The sequence below is a fragment of the Natator depressus genome, chromosome 2, assembly GCF_965152275.1.
Source record: "Natator depressus isolate rNatDep1 chromosome 2, rNatDep2.hap1, whole genome shotgun sequence".
NCBI classification, from domain to species: Eukaryota; Metazoa; Chordata; order Testudines; family Cheloniidae; genus Natator; species Natator depressus.
In genome coordinates, this window is record NC_134235.1 from 215,932,447 (window position 1) to 215,949,247 (window position 16,801).

Genomic DNA, 16,801 nt, shown 5'->3' on the forward strand with positions numbered 1-16,801 from the left:
TATTAATGATTAATCTGTTGAATTGGAGATAGTTTACCTCCCAATGAATTCATAAATATCTGCTTCAATTACTGTTGGTGAATGAAAAACCAAACAATCATTCACTATCTGATACAGCTGTAAAACTAATCTGAAAAGTTTTCAAAATAAATCACTTTAAAAATGTATGTTGTGTACCTTCTAAAAATGAAACCTAGATCTATCTCTGAGTTGTGAAGAATATGTATTAAGGTTATAACAACCAAGCAGAATGCACTTTTATGTAGAAATACATGATTAAATCGAGTCTTCCTGACTAGTGATTTAAATCAGGATTTAAATCAATTTGATCAGGATTTAAATCAAAACCTGTCAGGAGAGGGGGGAAATGGAAAATGAAATAAAACAGTTTTAATACAAGAAAATTTTCTTATTTTCAGATATTTGTAAGGTTACTCAAACTAGGAGAAAGAAGTTAGCAGTTCATGCAGAACTTTTGCCATTAGGCAGCAGAGCTTCCATATTATTCTCTGAAAATACTAGGTATATATATATCGATATATAAAATAAGAATGATGGTAAATCTTTTACATAGTAAAGTCTGGTTAAAAAAATGGTGACCTGGTTTAGTAATGGGAATGGTCTTGATGAAGACATTTGTTGATTATTACTATATGGCCTGACTGTGAATAAACAAAATATTGAAATCTGAATGCTAAATACTTAAGAGATGACTAGGTTCTCTTTTCCCCTTTATTCTATAGTGATTAGTGGACTTTTTTATGACAAGATTTATTTCGTTGCATAAATGTTTTAGAATGGGGGAAATTTAATCTTTCATTTGTATTTGATTTCAGTTCACATATTATAATTTTGTTTAAGTGATAAATGAAATTGGGGGCAGGGTGGGGACTGATTTCCTTCTGGCTGAACCACCATTTTCCTGACTCACATCTGTAAATAATGGTCAACGAGCAAGCAACTAGCTGGCACAGATTCCATTTGGTATCAGCTAAAATCATTCTGATGGCACTGTTAGAAGCTGCCATTTGCACTTATGCAAATCTTTTACTAGTTCAGAATAACAATGATTTAACACAGAGAGCAGCACTGCTTAGCACTTGCAAAAGATTTGGCATACAAACACATGACTGCATCTTATTCATTTTCTATTGATTTATTTTTTAAAAAACCCCTATACCAAAAAAAAGCCTGGAAAAAATATACCTATTTTATGTATCTGGAGTGTAATTTATATTTGGTATCTAGGTGGAAAAAACTGTAATAATAGTAGTGCATAGTATGATAAATATTCTAAGCATATACAACGTGTTAGGTGATAAATATTCTGAGCATGTACGCCAATAATTCTCTCATCAGAGGTGGCTTGTTACCTCCACCATCAGCAGATACTGATAATTAATCAACTGAAATGAATCTTTACAGAATAAACAAATCTGTTATACATGAAGGATGATTATGTTTCTTTTGGTTGTGAAGATTTTTCATAACTTATTCATGCCAATGGTACTCCTCAGTTATGAAGTGTTTTTCACTTATGACAGAAACAGAACATCCTTTGTTTGTGAGATGTCTCTTATATACTATGGGCCAGATCCTCAGCTGGTGTAAATAAGCAAAGTTCCTTCAGCTGTGCTGATTTATACCAGCAGAGGATCTAATCCTATATTTTTTACAATCAATATTAATGGATCAGTTTACTGATTTATTTATTTAAGATTGCATTTTAAAACTTTTAGGCCATTTTCAACTCTTCCTTTTTAACAATAATGTATTTGTAAAGAAAGAATAACTTCTGACTCACCACCTTTGTCTTTGTGAATGCCAATCCCCTCCGTAGATGTAATATGTTCCTGTATAGTATGTGGGTCAAAATCTGAATTGGGCAAATAATGCGACTACAATTCCATCAATATTCGTTTTGATTTTTTAAATGAATTCACAATGGCCATGTTTGTGCCAATTTTATGTTCTCTTTCCCTAAATAAAATAAACATAAGGAAGTACTTCACACAACACACAGTCAACCTGTGGAACTCACTACCAGGGGATGTTGTAAAGGCCGAGAGTATAACTGGGTTCAAAAAAGAATTGGACAAGTTCATGGAGGATGGGTTCATCAATAGCTATTAGCCAAGATACTTAGGGACACAATCCCATGCTCTAGGTTTCCCTAAACCTCTGACTGCCAAAAGCTGGGACTGGATGACAGGGGACGGATCACTCTATAATTGCTCTGTTCTCTTCACTCCCTCTGAAGCGCCTGACAGGATATTGAGCTAGATGGTCTGACCCAGTCTGGCCATTCTTATGTTCTTCATATAGTTAGTGACCAATTTTTACAGGAAAAAATGTTCAGACACTGAATTTTAGTTGTGCATGTGCAAGTATTTACATGTGAAGATCTTGTATGCTAATTCAGTCAGGCACCAGAAACAATACCATGCCTCATCTGACCAATCACAACTGCACAACGCTGCTCAAATACAAAATATTTGTGGTAGAGTAAAAAACTATGAATGACAATTGTCAGATTAAGTCATATAATTTAAAATAATAATCAGATTAATAAATACGTTAGATCACAATCTGCTGTAGATATTTTGCAGGCAGAAAGGGAGGAATTATTCCTTGTGAATGACTCACTCAGTTTGTGTCATATCATCCGTTGGATTTTATTAGTGATAGTCTCTGGGTCATAGTGAGCAAAAAGATCTTGGCCAAGATTCACCAAAACTGATACAAGAAGATCCTCCCTGTGTCAGCATTTATGGAAGACAGATTCAGCCCTAGGGAGCTGGTGGTGTTGCACATTCTCCACTTGATGGGAGGCATGCAGTGTGGATTGTACAGGAACCTGGCTGCTGGAAGCTGCTTAGGGTAGGCACTGAATCAGTCTTAATCATGCTTCTTCACCATTAACTAGCATGGAGATGTAGCCACTTTCCACGGCAATGTTCCCCCACAATGGATTTGCCACTACTTGGAGCCTCTGTCAGGTGTCCACTGGTATTCTTGACGTGAATATTGGTCCATGTCCAAAAGGATACCTTGAGTACTCTACTGCTGCTGTGTTTGCAAGATAGGTCAAAATAGGCCACAACTACTACGGGATTGTAGAAAGCCCAGGCCTTGCAGTAAGGAAAGATGGCCCAGTGGTTAGGGCATTTCCTTAGGACTTAGGAAACCTGGGTTCAATTTCCTCCTCCACCATAGACTTTCTGCATCACCTTGGGGTGGAATTTTCAAAAGCCTTGCCTTTTCTAGCCATACAGCTAAAACTGTCATTATCTCAAATCTTGATTATTGCAACTTCCTTTTCTCTGGCCCTAAGAAGTTTAATCTTGTCTTGCTCAGATTCATGCAGAATGCTTCTGCAAAGATCATTCTCCTAGCCTGTCATGTTGACCATGTCAGTCTTCTCTTTGCATTTCTCCACTGGCTCCCTCTTCTGTAGCACATCGGATATAAGCCGCTTGTCTTTGCTTTCAAGGCCCTTCACCCCCTGGCCGCACCCTGTCTCATTCAGTATCAGAATGTTGGCACTTGCCGGTGATCAGCTTCTATCACCTACTTGTTAAATTTTCAAATGAACACTTTGTGCTTGCTTCCATGCTGCCCCTCACACTTGGGAGGAAATCCTTGTAAACATCTGCAAACTCACTTCATTGGTCTCCTTCAGATCCCTCCATAAAACTCTCCTTTGATGTGATGCCTACAAAAAAACTTAACAACAGTGAGGCTGCTGGAGGGCCAAGATCACTGCCTAGTGTGCTGACCAAGATTGTCTCAGTGTTTCCTGGTACTTTCCTGTCAGTATGTCTGTATCCACTTGTTTTACTGTTGTCTCTTTGTGAAGGGATCCCTGGAGTACAAGCTGGAACTGGGGTACCATTGTGTTCCCTTAACTCTCACAATGCTTTGCTAGTGACAAGCAGCAAACCTCTCCAGGCGCTGACATCACTCAGCACAACCCCACACCCAGATACATTGCATGAATCCTCCCAGAGCCACTCACGAATCACACAGAGAAAGGCACCAGCCAATTCTCCCCACTTCCCCAGACTTGCACTCCAGCACTGCCCCATCTTTCCCTGGTCAGAAGTCTGGCCAGTTTAAGTTTATTACCCAGTCCACCCCTCCCTCAGTTTGGAGAGAACATACACAAGCCTTTGTAAACTGAGCTGAGATTTCCCAAGCACTTCAACCAAAACACACTGTTTTAGGTAAAATACAAAACAGATTTATTAACTACAGAAAGATAGATTTTAAGTGATTACAAGTGGTAGGCATAAAAGGTCAAAGATAGTTACCAAAAAAAGTAAGCACACAGACTAAATCTTAAACCTTATGACACTTGGCAGTATTTGGATCAAGCAGTTTTTTCACCGCACTGGATGTTACAGTCCTTAATACATAGCCTTCCCTTTTTAAGCCTGGGACTAGACTCCTCAGCTGAAGACTTTGTCTTCCCAGCCTTCTGGTTGCTTCCAGCGTACGTGGAGGAGGAGAAAGGCAAATGCATGATGACACTGTCCCCTATTTTATATCCTCAGTCCATGTGCCTAGAAAACACTAGCCCAGACATGTCTTGCTGGGCTTTGCTGAGTAACAGAGTTGAGCAATCCCGCACTGTGTGATGCTTATTTAGCCTTCTTACAGTATTGTAAATTCCTTGTTTACAACACTCCTGCTGATTAATGGTCATTGAACACCCTGCTGGGAGTGATTTGCCTCCTTTGTATGTCACTAGAAAACTTACAACATATTTCAGTAACAACTATAGCAAAATCTCATAACTTGTTACACACCAATGATATACATATTGGACAGAACAATGGGTTTCAGCAGATCATGTCTTTTCATATGACATCTTACATGGTATGCTTTGTATGAAATATAGCCTAATTATATGACAGGGTGAATATGGGGATTCCAGGGTGCAGCTTTGAGGTACAGTACTTAGATTGTAAACTTTTTGGGGAAGAGACTGTCTTTTTGTTTGACAAGGGCTCCTAGGCACCATGGTAATACAAATAAACAAACATTATTAATAATAATTAATAAAAGTGCCTTAGGTAGGCACCTAATTCCCACTGAAAGCCAATGGGAATTATGCACCTAACTCACTTAAGTGCTTTTGAAAATCCCGCCCATGGCCTTTCCGTGCCTCAGTTCCCTATATGTAAAATGTGGCTAATAACACTTCCCTACTTCACAGAGGTGTTGTGAGGAGAAATCCATGAAAGAGTGTGAAGTGCTCAGACACTACAGTGATGAGGGACATATAAGTACCATAGGAAGTGTTGTGATTTTTGGATCTAAAATGTAATGCTATTGTAAGGTCAAATGTAATGCGAGTGAATGTTCATAAAATGTTACAATAACGTATACTTTTTGCCTATTTGGAAATTAACCATGAAAAATATGTTGTTGTTTTCAATAAGTAAACATTATAAACAAGCACAAGAGAACCAGAGAAGCTGGATTAGTCCAAACAAAAATAACCTGCTAATATGAATCAATGACTGTTGAAATCATACTTGGTAAAAACAGAAGATGTGGGATCAGAAGTTAATGGATCAAAATTTGTCTGATAGCGATTAAGCCTAACTGATGGACAAAATAATGAGGGGAATGAAATATGCTGCCACTTTTTCCCATGTCATCTTCCCTGACCACAAGACTGAAGTAGCAATTCAGACTGAAAGATTTTCTTCCAGGAGGAAGGCCGGCTGGCCTTGCTTTTGTTCAAAGAACTTTATTTTTCACTAGTAAATTCTGAAAATCATCATATCATCATGACATCCAATCCTCAGCCCATCAGTGGAGATGCCTAATTGCCAGCATCACAAAGGCACGTAAGATCCAGTTTTGCCTCTCTTCCCTTTTGTGTTACTTTCTGCCCCACTATTTCCTATCCTATCTTTCTCTCTCTCCGCTTTTCATCAGACCCTGAAATCAATTGCATTGCGTCAGCATAGTGAGATAAGATGATCAGAATCCTGCTCTAAGAAGAAAGGACCCAACCAGATGATGATCCAGAAAGTGAACCAGGATCCAAGCAACAGGTGGGGTGGTTGACTTTCTAGCCAAGCATCCATTTGTGACTGGCCAGCTGTCTAGAGTTCCGACGACATCAACAAAAGCCATATATCCCCTACCTTTTCTATCCTACCTCTCCTCTATCTTTTGTCTGTTTGTTAGAAATAGGAGATGTTTCTCATCAGACCACAAAGTAAAATTAACCTTTTCTTTTTCATCAAAGAAAGGTTGATCTAAAAATAAAAGATGCTAATATTTTGAAGAGAGACTTTACAGGTTTTGATTATTTGTTTTGCATAATCACTCAGTTTCAGTTTCAATATAAATGCTTGTTTTAATTTCTTGTTCTTTCTTGTGTTTGATCAATAAACTTTCAATTTTAGAATGAATACTTTTGTGTGTTTGCCAAGCAACTGAGTAAACAAAGGTCTCTGTGGGGGGGGGGGGGAATTGGACTTCTTTGCATCACTGTTTTATGTTGGACAGTGAAAGAGTTTATTTAACTTTAACTCTTTTGACTCTTGACATTAATACAACAGTAGATATACTAATGATCCACTTACAATTTCATAGCAATCTGGAATTGAAAAAATTCCTTTGCAGTCTGTTTTTGCAATAGTAACGCTCAATGGGACAGTTTAAAATGGACTTTTAGCCTCAACTGTAAATGTCCTTGCTTTTGTGTATTTATGTTGAAACACAATTATGACTGTATATTGTTTCTCTATGAATGTCCTTCTCTTATCAGTAGTATTAAAAATGATCAGAAAACATTTATGCTGTTTATAAATGGACTGATGATATTTATTTATAATTAAAAAAACAATCATCTCAAATTTACTAACTAAGGCTCAGATCCTGTAAATGGTTTCACATGTTGCTTAACTTTATGCATTGATTTTACTGGAACTACTCGTGTTTAAAGTCAAGCATGTTTGTTTAGAGAATTAGGGCCTAAAATAATAGAAATTAACATTTATGTCAGTCTCAGAGTATCTCAAAATAAAGTGTTGAGCTAAAACACTAAGGTGGGAATTGACCCAGATCCTCAAAGGTATTTTAGCATATAACATTGACTTCAGTGGGAGTTAGATGCCTAAATATCTTTGAGAATCTGGGCCTATGTACCTAACTGCTATTATGCCTTTGATAATCTCCCCTAGTCGCACCCTGACTTTAGACATACAAGGCAGACAGCATGTAGTCAGGAGTGGATCACATACACAGCTTTGGACATGAGAACCTGATTTACTGAGAGGAGGAACACTGACATACTCACCACACCCCACTCTTTAATTTATAATGCATTCCTTTAGCTAGTCATCCTTGTATCTTGTTTGCTTTCTTCATTGCACCTCCAAATTGGCGGAAGTCTTTATTTCTTCTGGCCAAGTCACGTAAGTAATAATTTGAAAGATCAAATAAATGATTTCCCCTTGTTTCTCAGGCCTGGTCTACACCTAATACTAGGTGGACCTAGCTACTGCACTCAGGCTTGTGAAAGTTTTCATGCCCTTAGGGGCACCTAACCAACACTTGGATATAGCTGCTAATGCCTCTTGACTCACATACAGAGACAGAAAAACCCCTTCTATCTTTGCAGTAAGTGCCTACACCACAGAGGCATAGCTGCAGTGCTACAGCTGTATCGCAGTAGTGCTTGTAGTGTAGCCAGATACCTTCAATGTTTCTACATTTTTTGGTCTGTCTGACATAGCACCATCAAGTTAGATTACACTTGGGGATGATCCTGCTCTAATTAAGTCAGTGGAAATGTTGGAGGACAGAAAGGCCAGAATTGGGCCCTTTTCTGTCGTTCTCTTGACTCTGGCTCTTCAGTAATGTATGATTTTCATTTTGGTTCCTAATTAGCCACTTCCCCAATTTAGAATAAAAAATGAATTGTCTGCATGAAGGCAAAAACTTCCAGAGTTTAGTGAGATTTTAGTTTGAAAATAAATGTGTTCTGTTAAAATAATTTGATTAGCTATGTAGTATTAATTTGTGAGTTGGTGAGAAGAAGGAAGGAAACATCTGAGGAGGGAAACTTACCACTAGCTCCAAAATCTTTATTGACGCTAATCGCCAGAAAGAACCTGGTCTGACTGTCAGATCTCTGATGAAGCTGTGGCAATTCAGTTTAGGAAAGATCCTTTTTTACTGTCAACTGTGCAAACCGGATGCGTAATACTATCAGTTTAGCATAGCATCTCAAGGCCTGTTGTGATAGTTACCTAACTACAGGCAGCCCCAAAGAGGATCTGGGCCCCACTGTGCCAGGCACTGTACAAACACATACAGGAGCGGTCCCCCTGCCCTGCAGGAGCTTGCAGCCATGAGGCAATGACTAGAATCATAGAACTGGAAGGGACTTCGAGAGGTAATTTAGTCCAGTCCCCTGCACTCAAGGCAGGACTAAGTATTTTCTAGACCATCCCTGGCAGGTGTTTGTCCAACCTGTTCTTAAAAATCCCCAATGATGGAGATTCCACTACCTCCCTAGGCAATTTATTTCAGTGCTTAACCACACTGACAGGTAGGAAATTTTTCCTAATGTCCAACCTAAACTGCCCTTGCTGCAATTTAAGCCCTTTACTTCTTGTCCTAGCCTCAGAGGTTAAGAAAAACAAATGTTCTCCCCCCTCCTTGTAACAACCTTTTATGTACTTGAAAACTGTTATCATGTCCCCTCTCAGTCGTCTCTTCTCCAGACTAAACAAACCCAAATTTTTCAATTTTCCCTCACAGGCCATGTTTTCTAGACCTTTAATCAGTTGTGTTGCTCTTCTCTGAACTTTCTCCAATTTGGACACATCTTTCCTGAAATGTGGCACCCAAAACTGGACACAATACTCCAGCTGAGGCCTAATCAGCGCAGAGTAGAGCAGAAGAATTACTTCTCATGTCTTGCTTACAGTACTCCTGCTAATACATCCTAGAATGATGTTTGCTTTTTTCGCAACAGTGTTACACTGTTGACTCACATTTAGCTTGTGATCCACTATGACCCCCAGATTCCTTTCCACAGTACTTCTTCCTACGCAGGCATTTCCCATTTTTTTTTTTTTTTTAAATGTGGAGATATACCTATCTCATAGAACTGGAAGGGACCTTGAAAGGTCATTGAGTCCAGTCCCCTGCCTTCACAGCAGGGCCAAGTACTCTCTTATTTTTGCTCTAGAAACCTAAACGGCCCTCTCAAGGATTGAACTCACAAGGATGCATTTAGCAGGCCATTGCTCAAACCACTGAGCTATCCCTCCCCCCACTTGTATGTGTGCAACTGATTGTTCCCCGGAATTCCACTTTACAGAGTCACTGCATCTGATGAAGTGAGCTGTAGCTCACGAAAGCTCATGCTCAAATAAATTGGTTAGTCTCTAAGGTGCCACAAGTACTCCTTTTCTTTTTGTTGTTCACTGTGGCTCTTTCACAACCCACCCTCAGGCACAGGCCACCAGACAGCAAGTGTGAAAAATCACGAGAATGGGTCAGTGGGTATGTAGGCACCGACACAAGAAAAAGCCTCAAATATCAGGACTGTCCCTATAAAAGCGGGTTTCAGAGTAGCAGCCACGTTAGTCCGTATTCGCAAAAAGAAAAGGCGTACTTGTGGCACCTTAGAGACTTGGTCACCCTATTCACGCAGGGCATTAAACTTCAGCAATGGGCAGCTTTCCACTCTCCTCAGCAAAGCCCCACGCTGCTGTTTGCCCGGCTGCCCCTTGATCGGCTGTCCCTGAACCAGGGACAGGTCACCTCCCCCCGCGCGCCGCTCCCCGGCCGCCCCTTGCCGCTGGACAGCGCAGCCCGGCGTCACGTGCGCCCCTTGCTCAAGCCGGGCAGGAGGAGAGCAGCAGATCACGCGCGCGCCGGCAGGGCCCCGGGCCCCGGCCGCAGCCAATGAGCGGGCGGCGGCGCGGCGGCGGCGGCAGGCCTGGTGTGCAGGAGGGGCGGTGCCTGCCGCGTTGGGACGGCTGCACGGGACGAAGCATGGCTGCCAAGGTGAGTCGGGAGCCGCTGCTGCCGGGCTGCGTCCTTCCCAGGCGCGGGCCGGGCCGCCGCCTTTGCTGGGTGTCCCCGCGGCTTGGCTGGAGGGAAGCTGCCGGATGGGGGCCTGCCCTTGGTGGTACTTCGCTGGAGTGGGCTGAGCCCCCGGCCAGCCGCTGCAGCTGCCCCCCCCGGCGGGGGCGGTGTTTGGCGTGCAGGTCCCTCGCGCTGCTGGCCGGCGCTGCCGGGATGTGGGGGGTTGCTCGCTGTGTTCAGGGCTCGCTGCGGGGCCTGCGCCCCGTGCCTGGGGGCTTTGGCTTTAGCCACGCTGGTGGCTGGTCTCTGCGTGAAGGGAGTTCAGGGGGCCTTCCCACCTGCATCCTCTTGCGTGGGAGCTGCCCGGGGGAGGGAGCGCGCCCCATCAGGGTTTGTGGTACAGCACGTACAGTTATGGCACTGCACAGTCACGTTTGGCTGGGTAATACACATAGGGCAGCAGCGTGGCCCCTATTGCAGCACCTCCGCAGTTGGGGGTCTTAGACTATGACACGGGTCAGATCTGATGGAGCCTGAAAGAACTTTGCTTTTGCTTTCATCGATTAAGTCACCTGACTCCTTTCCCAAGCCAAATTTAGCTAGTGGCCTCACAGTGAGTGTGTGTCAAGCACAAGGGCGAGTAATTCAAAGGGACGGTGTCAGGGTGTAAAACCCCCCCCCATATATTTAAAAGAGATCTTTTCTCATGCCATAAATTATACATCAGATTCTCCAAATGGAAAATGATGAATATGTATGTGCAGTGGTGCTAGAACTAGGGATGCTGGCTTGGACTATTAAAACCAAATACATGGTTTCCATCATCAGCACTCCCGCTATAAAAGTTGTTCCAGCACCCCTGTATAATTTTGCGAACACTCTCAGTACATGGTGTAATGCTTACTACTGTGAATAGCCTCAAAAAGTAGGACCACTCTTGACAACAAGTACTACAAACACTTCCTACTGTAGGTAGCATCAGGCCTTAACATAATGTTCTCTGAGCTTTTTCTTTTACTTTCTTTGCTCAGCTTGGATGATGAACACTAGCTAGTCAATTTAATTTTGGTTTCTATTTATGATGACTTTCAGATTCTCTTTCACTGGTATGAAGTTGGGCTTGCAAAGCTCATAGCAAGTGGCTGTGTTTGGTTTTTATTAGACATAAAAACAAAATTAATGGAAATATTGCCATTCTTCATAGTTGGTTTTTTTTAATTTAACAGCCCCTCCCCTCAAGGTTTGGGTCATATCTTACATAGGGGTCCCTCCAATGAAGACACATTAATTTGACATATGGGTCAGTGTTTTGAAGCTCCTTAGTCTTTCTTTTCTATAAACAGCTCTTGTTCATTATCATTGCTATGTAAGAAGGAATAATTGACTAGGTAGCTAGTCAATACAACCAAGTCAGAACACTTACACTCCCTAAAGATTTGGGGCCTGGTCATGCTCCCATTGAAATCAGTGGCCAAACTTCTATGCAAGAACATAAGAAAATAAACAGTGCCAAAAAACCCAACCCCCCCCCCCCCCAAGAAAATCTGGCCTATACAAGTACCTTCTGCTGAAGAAACATATTTCAATAAAGTTAATCACAGAATCAGTCTTTTCAGTATGCCGGTGTGCTACTCAATAGCTCTCATTAAAGTTAGCCTGGTTGGTCTCCAACTTCATAGTACCTGTTTTCATGAGCAAGATAATGTATGTGATGTGCTTTCTGAGTTGAAACCATCCTCCCTGAAGTTTTATTAATCATTCATGGCTTTTAGTTGTATTTATCTAGCTTTGTTTCTGTCTCTCACTAATATAACCAGCTTATCAAGTTCCCCTTTACCAGCCTTTGTATCATTTAAGACTTTTCAAAGTATTCTGTTCACTGAGATTAAGATTAACCTAGATATCCGTTGCATCACATAGCAAAGATTTTTAATCTAGAAGCCTTCTGGTTACGTAGCTCTCTGTATAGGGCAACATCTTAAATATATCTTAACTTGAACTTCTATGACATATTGTTGAACAATATATTTTGCTTTCAGTTCAATTTCATAGGGGGTAGGTGACCATAGTCCTTTGAGAAAACACTGGAAAAGTATAATCTAAACATCCAGAATATATTGAACAGGTGAGACTATATATAGGGCAATTTTAAATAACTGCAGGTTTGGCTAAAAGACACCTAATTTTTCTTCATATTATTTAAATGGTGCCATAAATGTGCATAATGTATTGTAGACAGGCACAGTGCCTGTCCTGCAGGGTTTACATTCTTTAGATAACCTCTGAAAAAGGCTAATGGCTGAAATATCAAGTGTATCCTGAGAGATTCAAGCGAAATAATAACTTATTATGAAATTGTGAGCTGCTGAGTTAATTTAATATAGGGTTGTCGATTAATCGCAGTTAACTCACGTGATTAACTCAAAAATTAATCGTGATTAATCACACTGTTAAACAAAAGAATACCAATTGAAATTTATAAAATATTTGTGGATGTTTTTCTACATTTTCAAATATGTTGATTTCTATTACAACAAAGAGTACAAAGTGTACAGTGCTCACTTTATATTATTTTTATTACAAATATTTGCACTGTAAAAATGATAAACAAAAGAAATCGTATTTTTTAGTTTACCTCATACAAGTACTGTAGTGCAATCTCTTTATCATGAAAGTGTAATTTACAAATGTAGATTTTTTTTTTGTTACATAACTGCACTCAAAACCAAAACAGTGTAAAACTTTAGAGCCTACAAGTCCACTCAGTCCTACTTCTTGTTCATCCAGTCTCTAGGACAGCATTATCTCCTGCAAATTGTGACCAAACTTGTTTGTCTGAGCAATTGTACTGAGTGAACTTGTAGGCTCTAAAGTTTTACATTGTTTTATTTTTGAATGCTGGGGTTTTTTGTACATAATTCTATATTTGTAAGTTCAACTTTCATGATAGAGATTGCTCTACAGTACTTGTATTACATGAATTGAAAATTACTATTTTTTTTACAGTGCAAATATTTGTAATAAAAATAAATATAAAGTGAGCACTGTACACTTTGTATTCTGTATTTTAATTGAAATCAATATATTTGAAAATGTAGAAAACATCCAAAGATATTTAAATAAATGGTATTCTATTACTGTTTAACAGCATGATTAGTCGTGATTAATTTTTTAATCGCTTGCCAGCCCTAGTTTAATATTTAAGCTGCATTGTGAGACTTTGAAGTTTTCACTTTTGTAGGATGAAGTTGCCAGAGTTAAATAGGATGGATTCCCAGTCCTGACAAAGTCAGTGGCATATCTTTAAGCAATACTCGGTACTATTTACAGTAACACCTGCGCTCCAGTCCTTCAAGCACATACGTGAGCAACTTTATCACATATAGTCCTTGAGACTAAAGTCATGTGTTTGTAGGATTAGGCCTTGGTTTGTGTTCTGATTCCTCACTGATGCATCTTAGTAATGTTTGCCTTTTTAACCTCAGCCAAACAATGGACTGGTGAGTTGAACAACTTTTTCTACAAAGTCCTTTTCTTTGCCAGTGTCCTGCATGACTGCTTTTCTTTATTTTTTTTTTTATTGTAGCACTTACGAATCCCTTGGAATCTAACTTAATTGTTCCTCATTTGCTAGGTCTCAAATGTTGACATTGTAAGAAGACTTTAAGAACTCAATCCATCCAAAAATAAAACACATGTGAAAGACTGCTAAGGCTGCGTAGTTAAACACTCAGATGTTAAGAAATGACAAAGTATGAGGTTACATGTGCAACCTTAAATGTGTACTACAATATAGTTTATATTACATAGTATGACACAATTTTTATACATTTTTAACATTCTTTATTGTATATTACTGTATGTATTCTGAGTCCGTGAAAGTGTTTTTTTAATTAAAACAACATAGTAAAATGTTTTTGCACGAGAGATGTGTAAAAGGATAAGGTAATAGTGAACATTTACTGGAATATATAGTATGGGGGTGGTTTGTAGCTAAATTAGTGTAATAGTTACATAGCACAATCTTCAGAGAATGAGGTGGTTATGTAAAGCCTTTATTGTAGTTCATGCACAGGGCATATATGGTATTATACTGTACATTATTTCTTAACTTCTGAGTATTGTGTAACCTTAGCATTTTCTTTTTGGGTGGAATTTCCCGGGGAAAAAGTTGCATAATGTGGAACAATTTGGCTAGAGGACTCCCCATCATACACCTTCCTGTTTTTTTTAAAGCACAGTTAAATTAGCCACCTGTGTTCAGTGAGTTCAACCTGCCTTTGCTCCAAACATTGCTACAAAGTGAACATGCGCAGTACTGTAAACAAAGTGACTTATTTTTATTTCCAGAGACACACAACTCTGTCAAATTAAAACCAATTTAATTAGGAAGTTCTAAGGCATTTCTCAATGAGGCCTGTTTCCATGCCATATTTTAACTTTCTATCAACCTGTCATTTTGGCACTGCTGCTGTCCCACATAAGGTTGCAAGATCTATAATGGGGAAGGTGTATTTTTCTTATTTTGCACTCCAAAACATCTAAACTATGCTTGAATGTTTTATGTACAAATCACACTTGAGCAGAGTCCAAATCTGAATAATTTTAATGTTTCAGAAAACATCTGGGGTTTAGAATGGAAAAACCTGCTATTTAGGCTTCAACCTTATAATTGATATGACGTTAGTAGATTACTGCATCTGCATGAAGACTTGTCCTGTTGTGGCAGGAAAAGAGCCTTAGCTATTATGTTAGTTATCTCTCCTGCTATAATAAATACTCTGCTCTCGTGCTTGCATTGTGCTAAATGTGCATACAGTTTATGTGTATGTTTACTTGAAGTTTGTTGTTTAACATATGATAAAAGTGATGTAGCTCAAACAAATGTTTCGCTAAACTAACTGATTCTGTCAAGTGTTTAAGCACATGCATCCTATCACTAAAGTTATGCACATGAATAAATCTTTGCAGATTTGGGGCCTGTCAGAATTAATTGATAACTGACCTCAGATGTAATGAGATAACAAATATCTTATGCTGTTAACTGATGTGAATTTAAATAAAGTTAACAGTATTTGAGAGTCTTATCCAAGTTACATAAATATATTGTAACAGAAAGGAAACAAATCTGGTGTAGACTTCTGCTATGGCTTTTAAGCTAGTTTTATTACCATTCAGATCGGTTTCATTTTTAGTGTATTTTCAGACTGCTTGCTATTGAAGCTGTTATAACAATACCTGCCATTAAAAAACTCCAAACCCCTAAATCTTAAAATATGAAAGCTAAGCTCTGCATTTCCCTTGTTTTTCACAGATTAATATATTTAGAGACCTTCCAAGAGTTGAGTTCCTCAAATTCATTTTGGTAACATCTAATTCAAATTATTTCTTTTCAGGTGCTCCTTCCATATGTTCTACAAAACAATTTGAGTATTTTCTGCACAACAGATGTAAAAACAAGGCTCCTAATCCTGCATGGAGCACTTGCTGGGTGGATTCATTGGGGTTCCATGCAGGTTTGGGACCTGAGGCCCTGATCCTTCAAGTGACTAAGTGAGAATGCTACTGTGTCTGCATCGAGCCCCACTGAAGTCAGTGGGGCTTTGCACAGATGCAGCAGTGTGACTATGTGCAGCCACTTGTTGGATCAGAACCTATGCCTATAACTGCTCTCTGTATCTCTTTATATAGATAGATATAGATCTATATAGACTTAAAAAAAAAAAGCTTGCTCCTTGCTACTTTTCAGTTATTTGCATCCTGACTTTTCATGAGACCATTAAGTATCTGATAAAGGGACACTGTCAATTTAAGTCACAATTTTGACAATTTCTTACTTCATCATTGTGCGAACTAACATCAGAGATGACTAACTGAAAGAGGTTGGAAAAGAAACTCAATTTTTTCCCATCATTTCATACTTTTTACTCTGTGCATTTGACAGCACTTCGTGTCAAATGATTTTCCTTTATGTAGTAAGTTTGAGGCCTAATCCTGTGAACACGAACAGCTGGGTATAATGCTTATTCACATGAGTAGTCCCATTGAAGCCATGGGCTACGCCCATGAAAACCCTTCTAAGGCACTATTCAGCAATGGATCCTTGTGCATGGAACTCATTACAGAATTAATGTCTAAGCCCTGGTCTATACTACACAGTCAGATTGACATAAGGCACCACCAACAGAAGGAGGGTAGTGTGGACATGAGCCACCGCAGTAAATGTTGCGGTGGCTGTAAGTCGATCTAACCTATGTTAACTTAAGATTGTAGTATAGACATGCTATAAGTTATAAGAACAGCCATACTGGGTCAGACCAAAGGTCCATCTAGCCCAGTATCCCATCTTTGACTGTGGCCAATGCCAGGTGCCCCAGAGGGTATGAACAGAGCAGGTAAACATCAAGTGACCCATTCCCTGTTTCCCATTCCCAGCTTCTGGCAAACAGAGGTTAGGGACACCATCCCTGCCCATCCTGGCTAAAAGCCGTTGATGGGCCTATCCTCCATGAATTTATCTAGTTTTTTTTTTAACCCTGTTATAGTCTTGCTCTTCACAACATCCTCTGGCAAAGAGTTCCGCAGGTTGACTGTACGTTGTGTGTAGAAATACTTCCTTTTGTTGGTTTTTTAAACCTGCTGCCTATTGATTTCATTTGGTGACCGCTAGTTCTTGTTTTATGAGAAGGGGTAAATAACACTTATTTACTTTCTCCACAACATTCTTGAT

General features: G+C 39.7%; 1 protein-coding gene across 2 annotated transcripts in view; it reads left to right on the forward strand.

Annotated features, from left to right (window-relative positions):
- Positions 1–9,975: 9,975 nt before the first annotated feature.
- The window catches only part of SLC25A13 (solute carrier family 25 member 13), a 136,224-nt gene continuing 129,398 nt past the window's right edge, over positions 9,976–16,801 (forward strand). Inside the window, exons 1-2 of one of the 2 annotated variants that reach the window (XM_074945877.1) lie at positions 9,980–10,050; positions 13,557–13,571. In XM_074945877.1, coding sequence (XP_074801978.1) covers positions 10,039–10,050; positions 13,557–13,571 — 27 coding nt within the window. In that variant the 5' untranslated portion in view covers positions 9,980–10,038. Of the gene's footprint in view, positions 10,051–13,556; positions 13,572–16,801 lie in introns of both variants that reach the window. The other variant, XM_074945878.1, reaches the window with a different exon arrangement.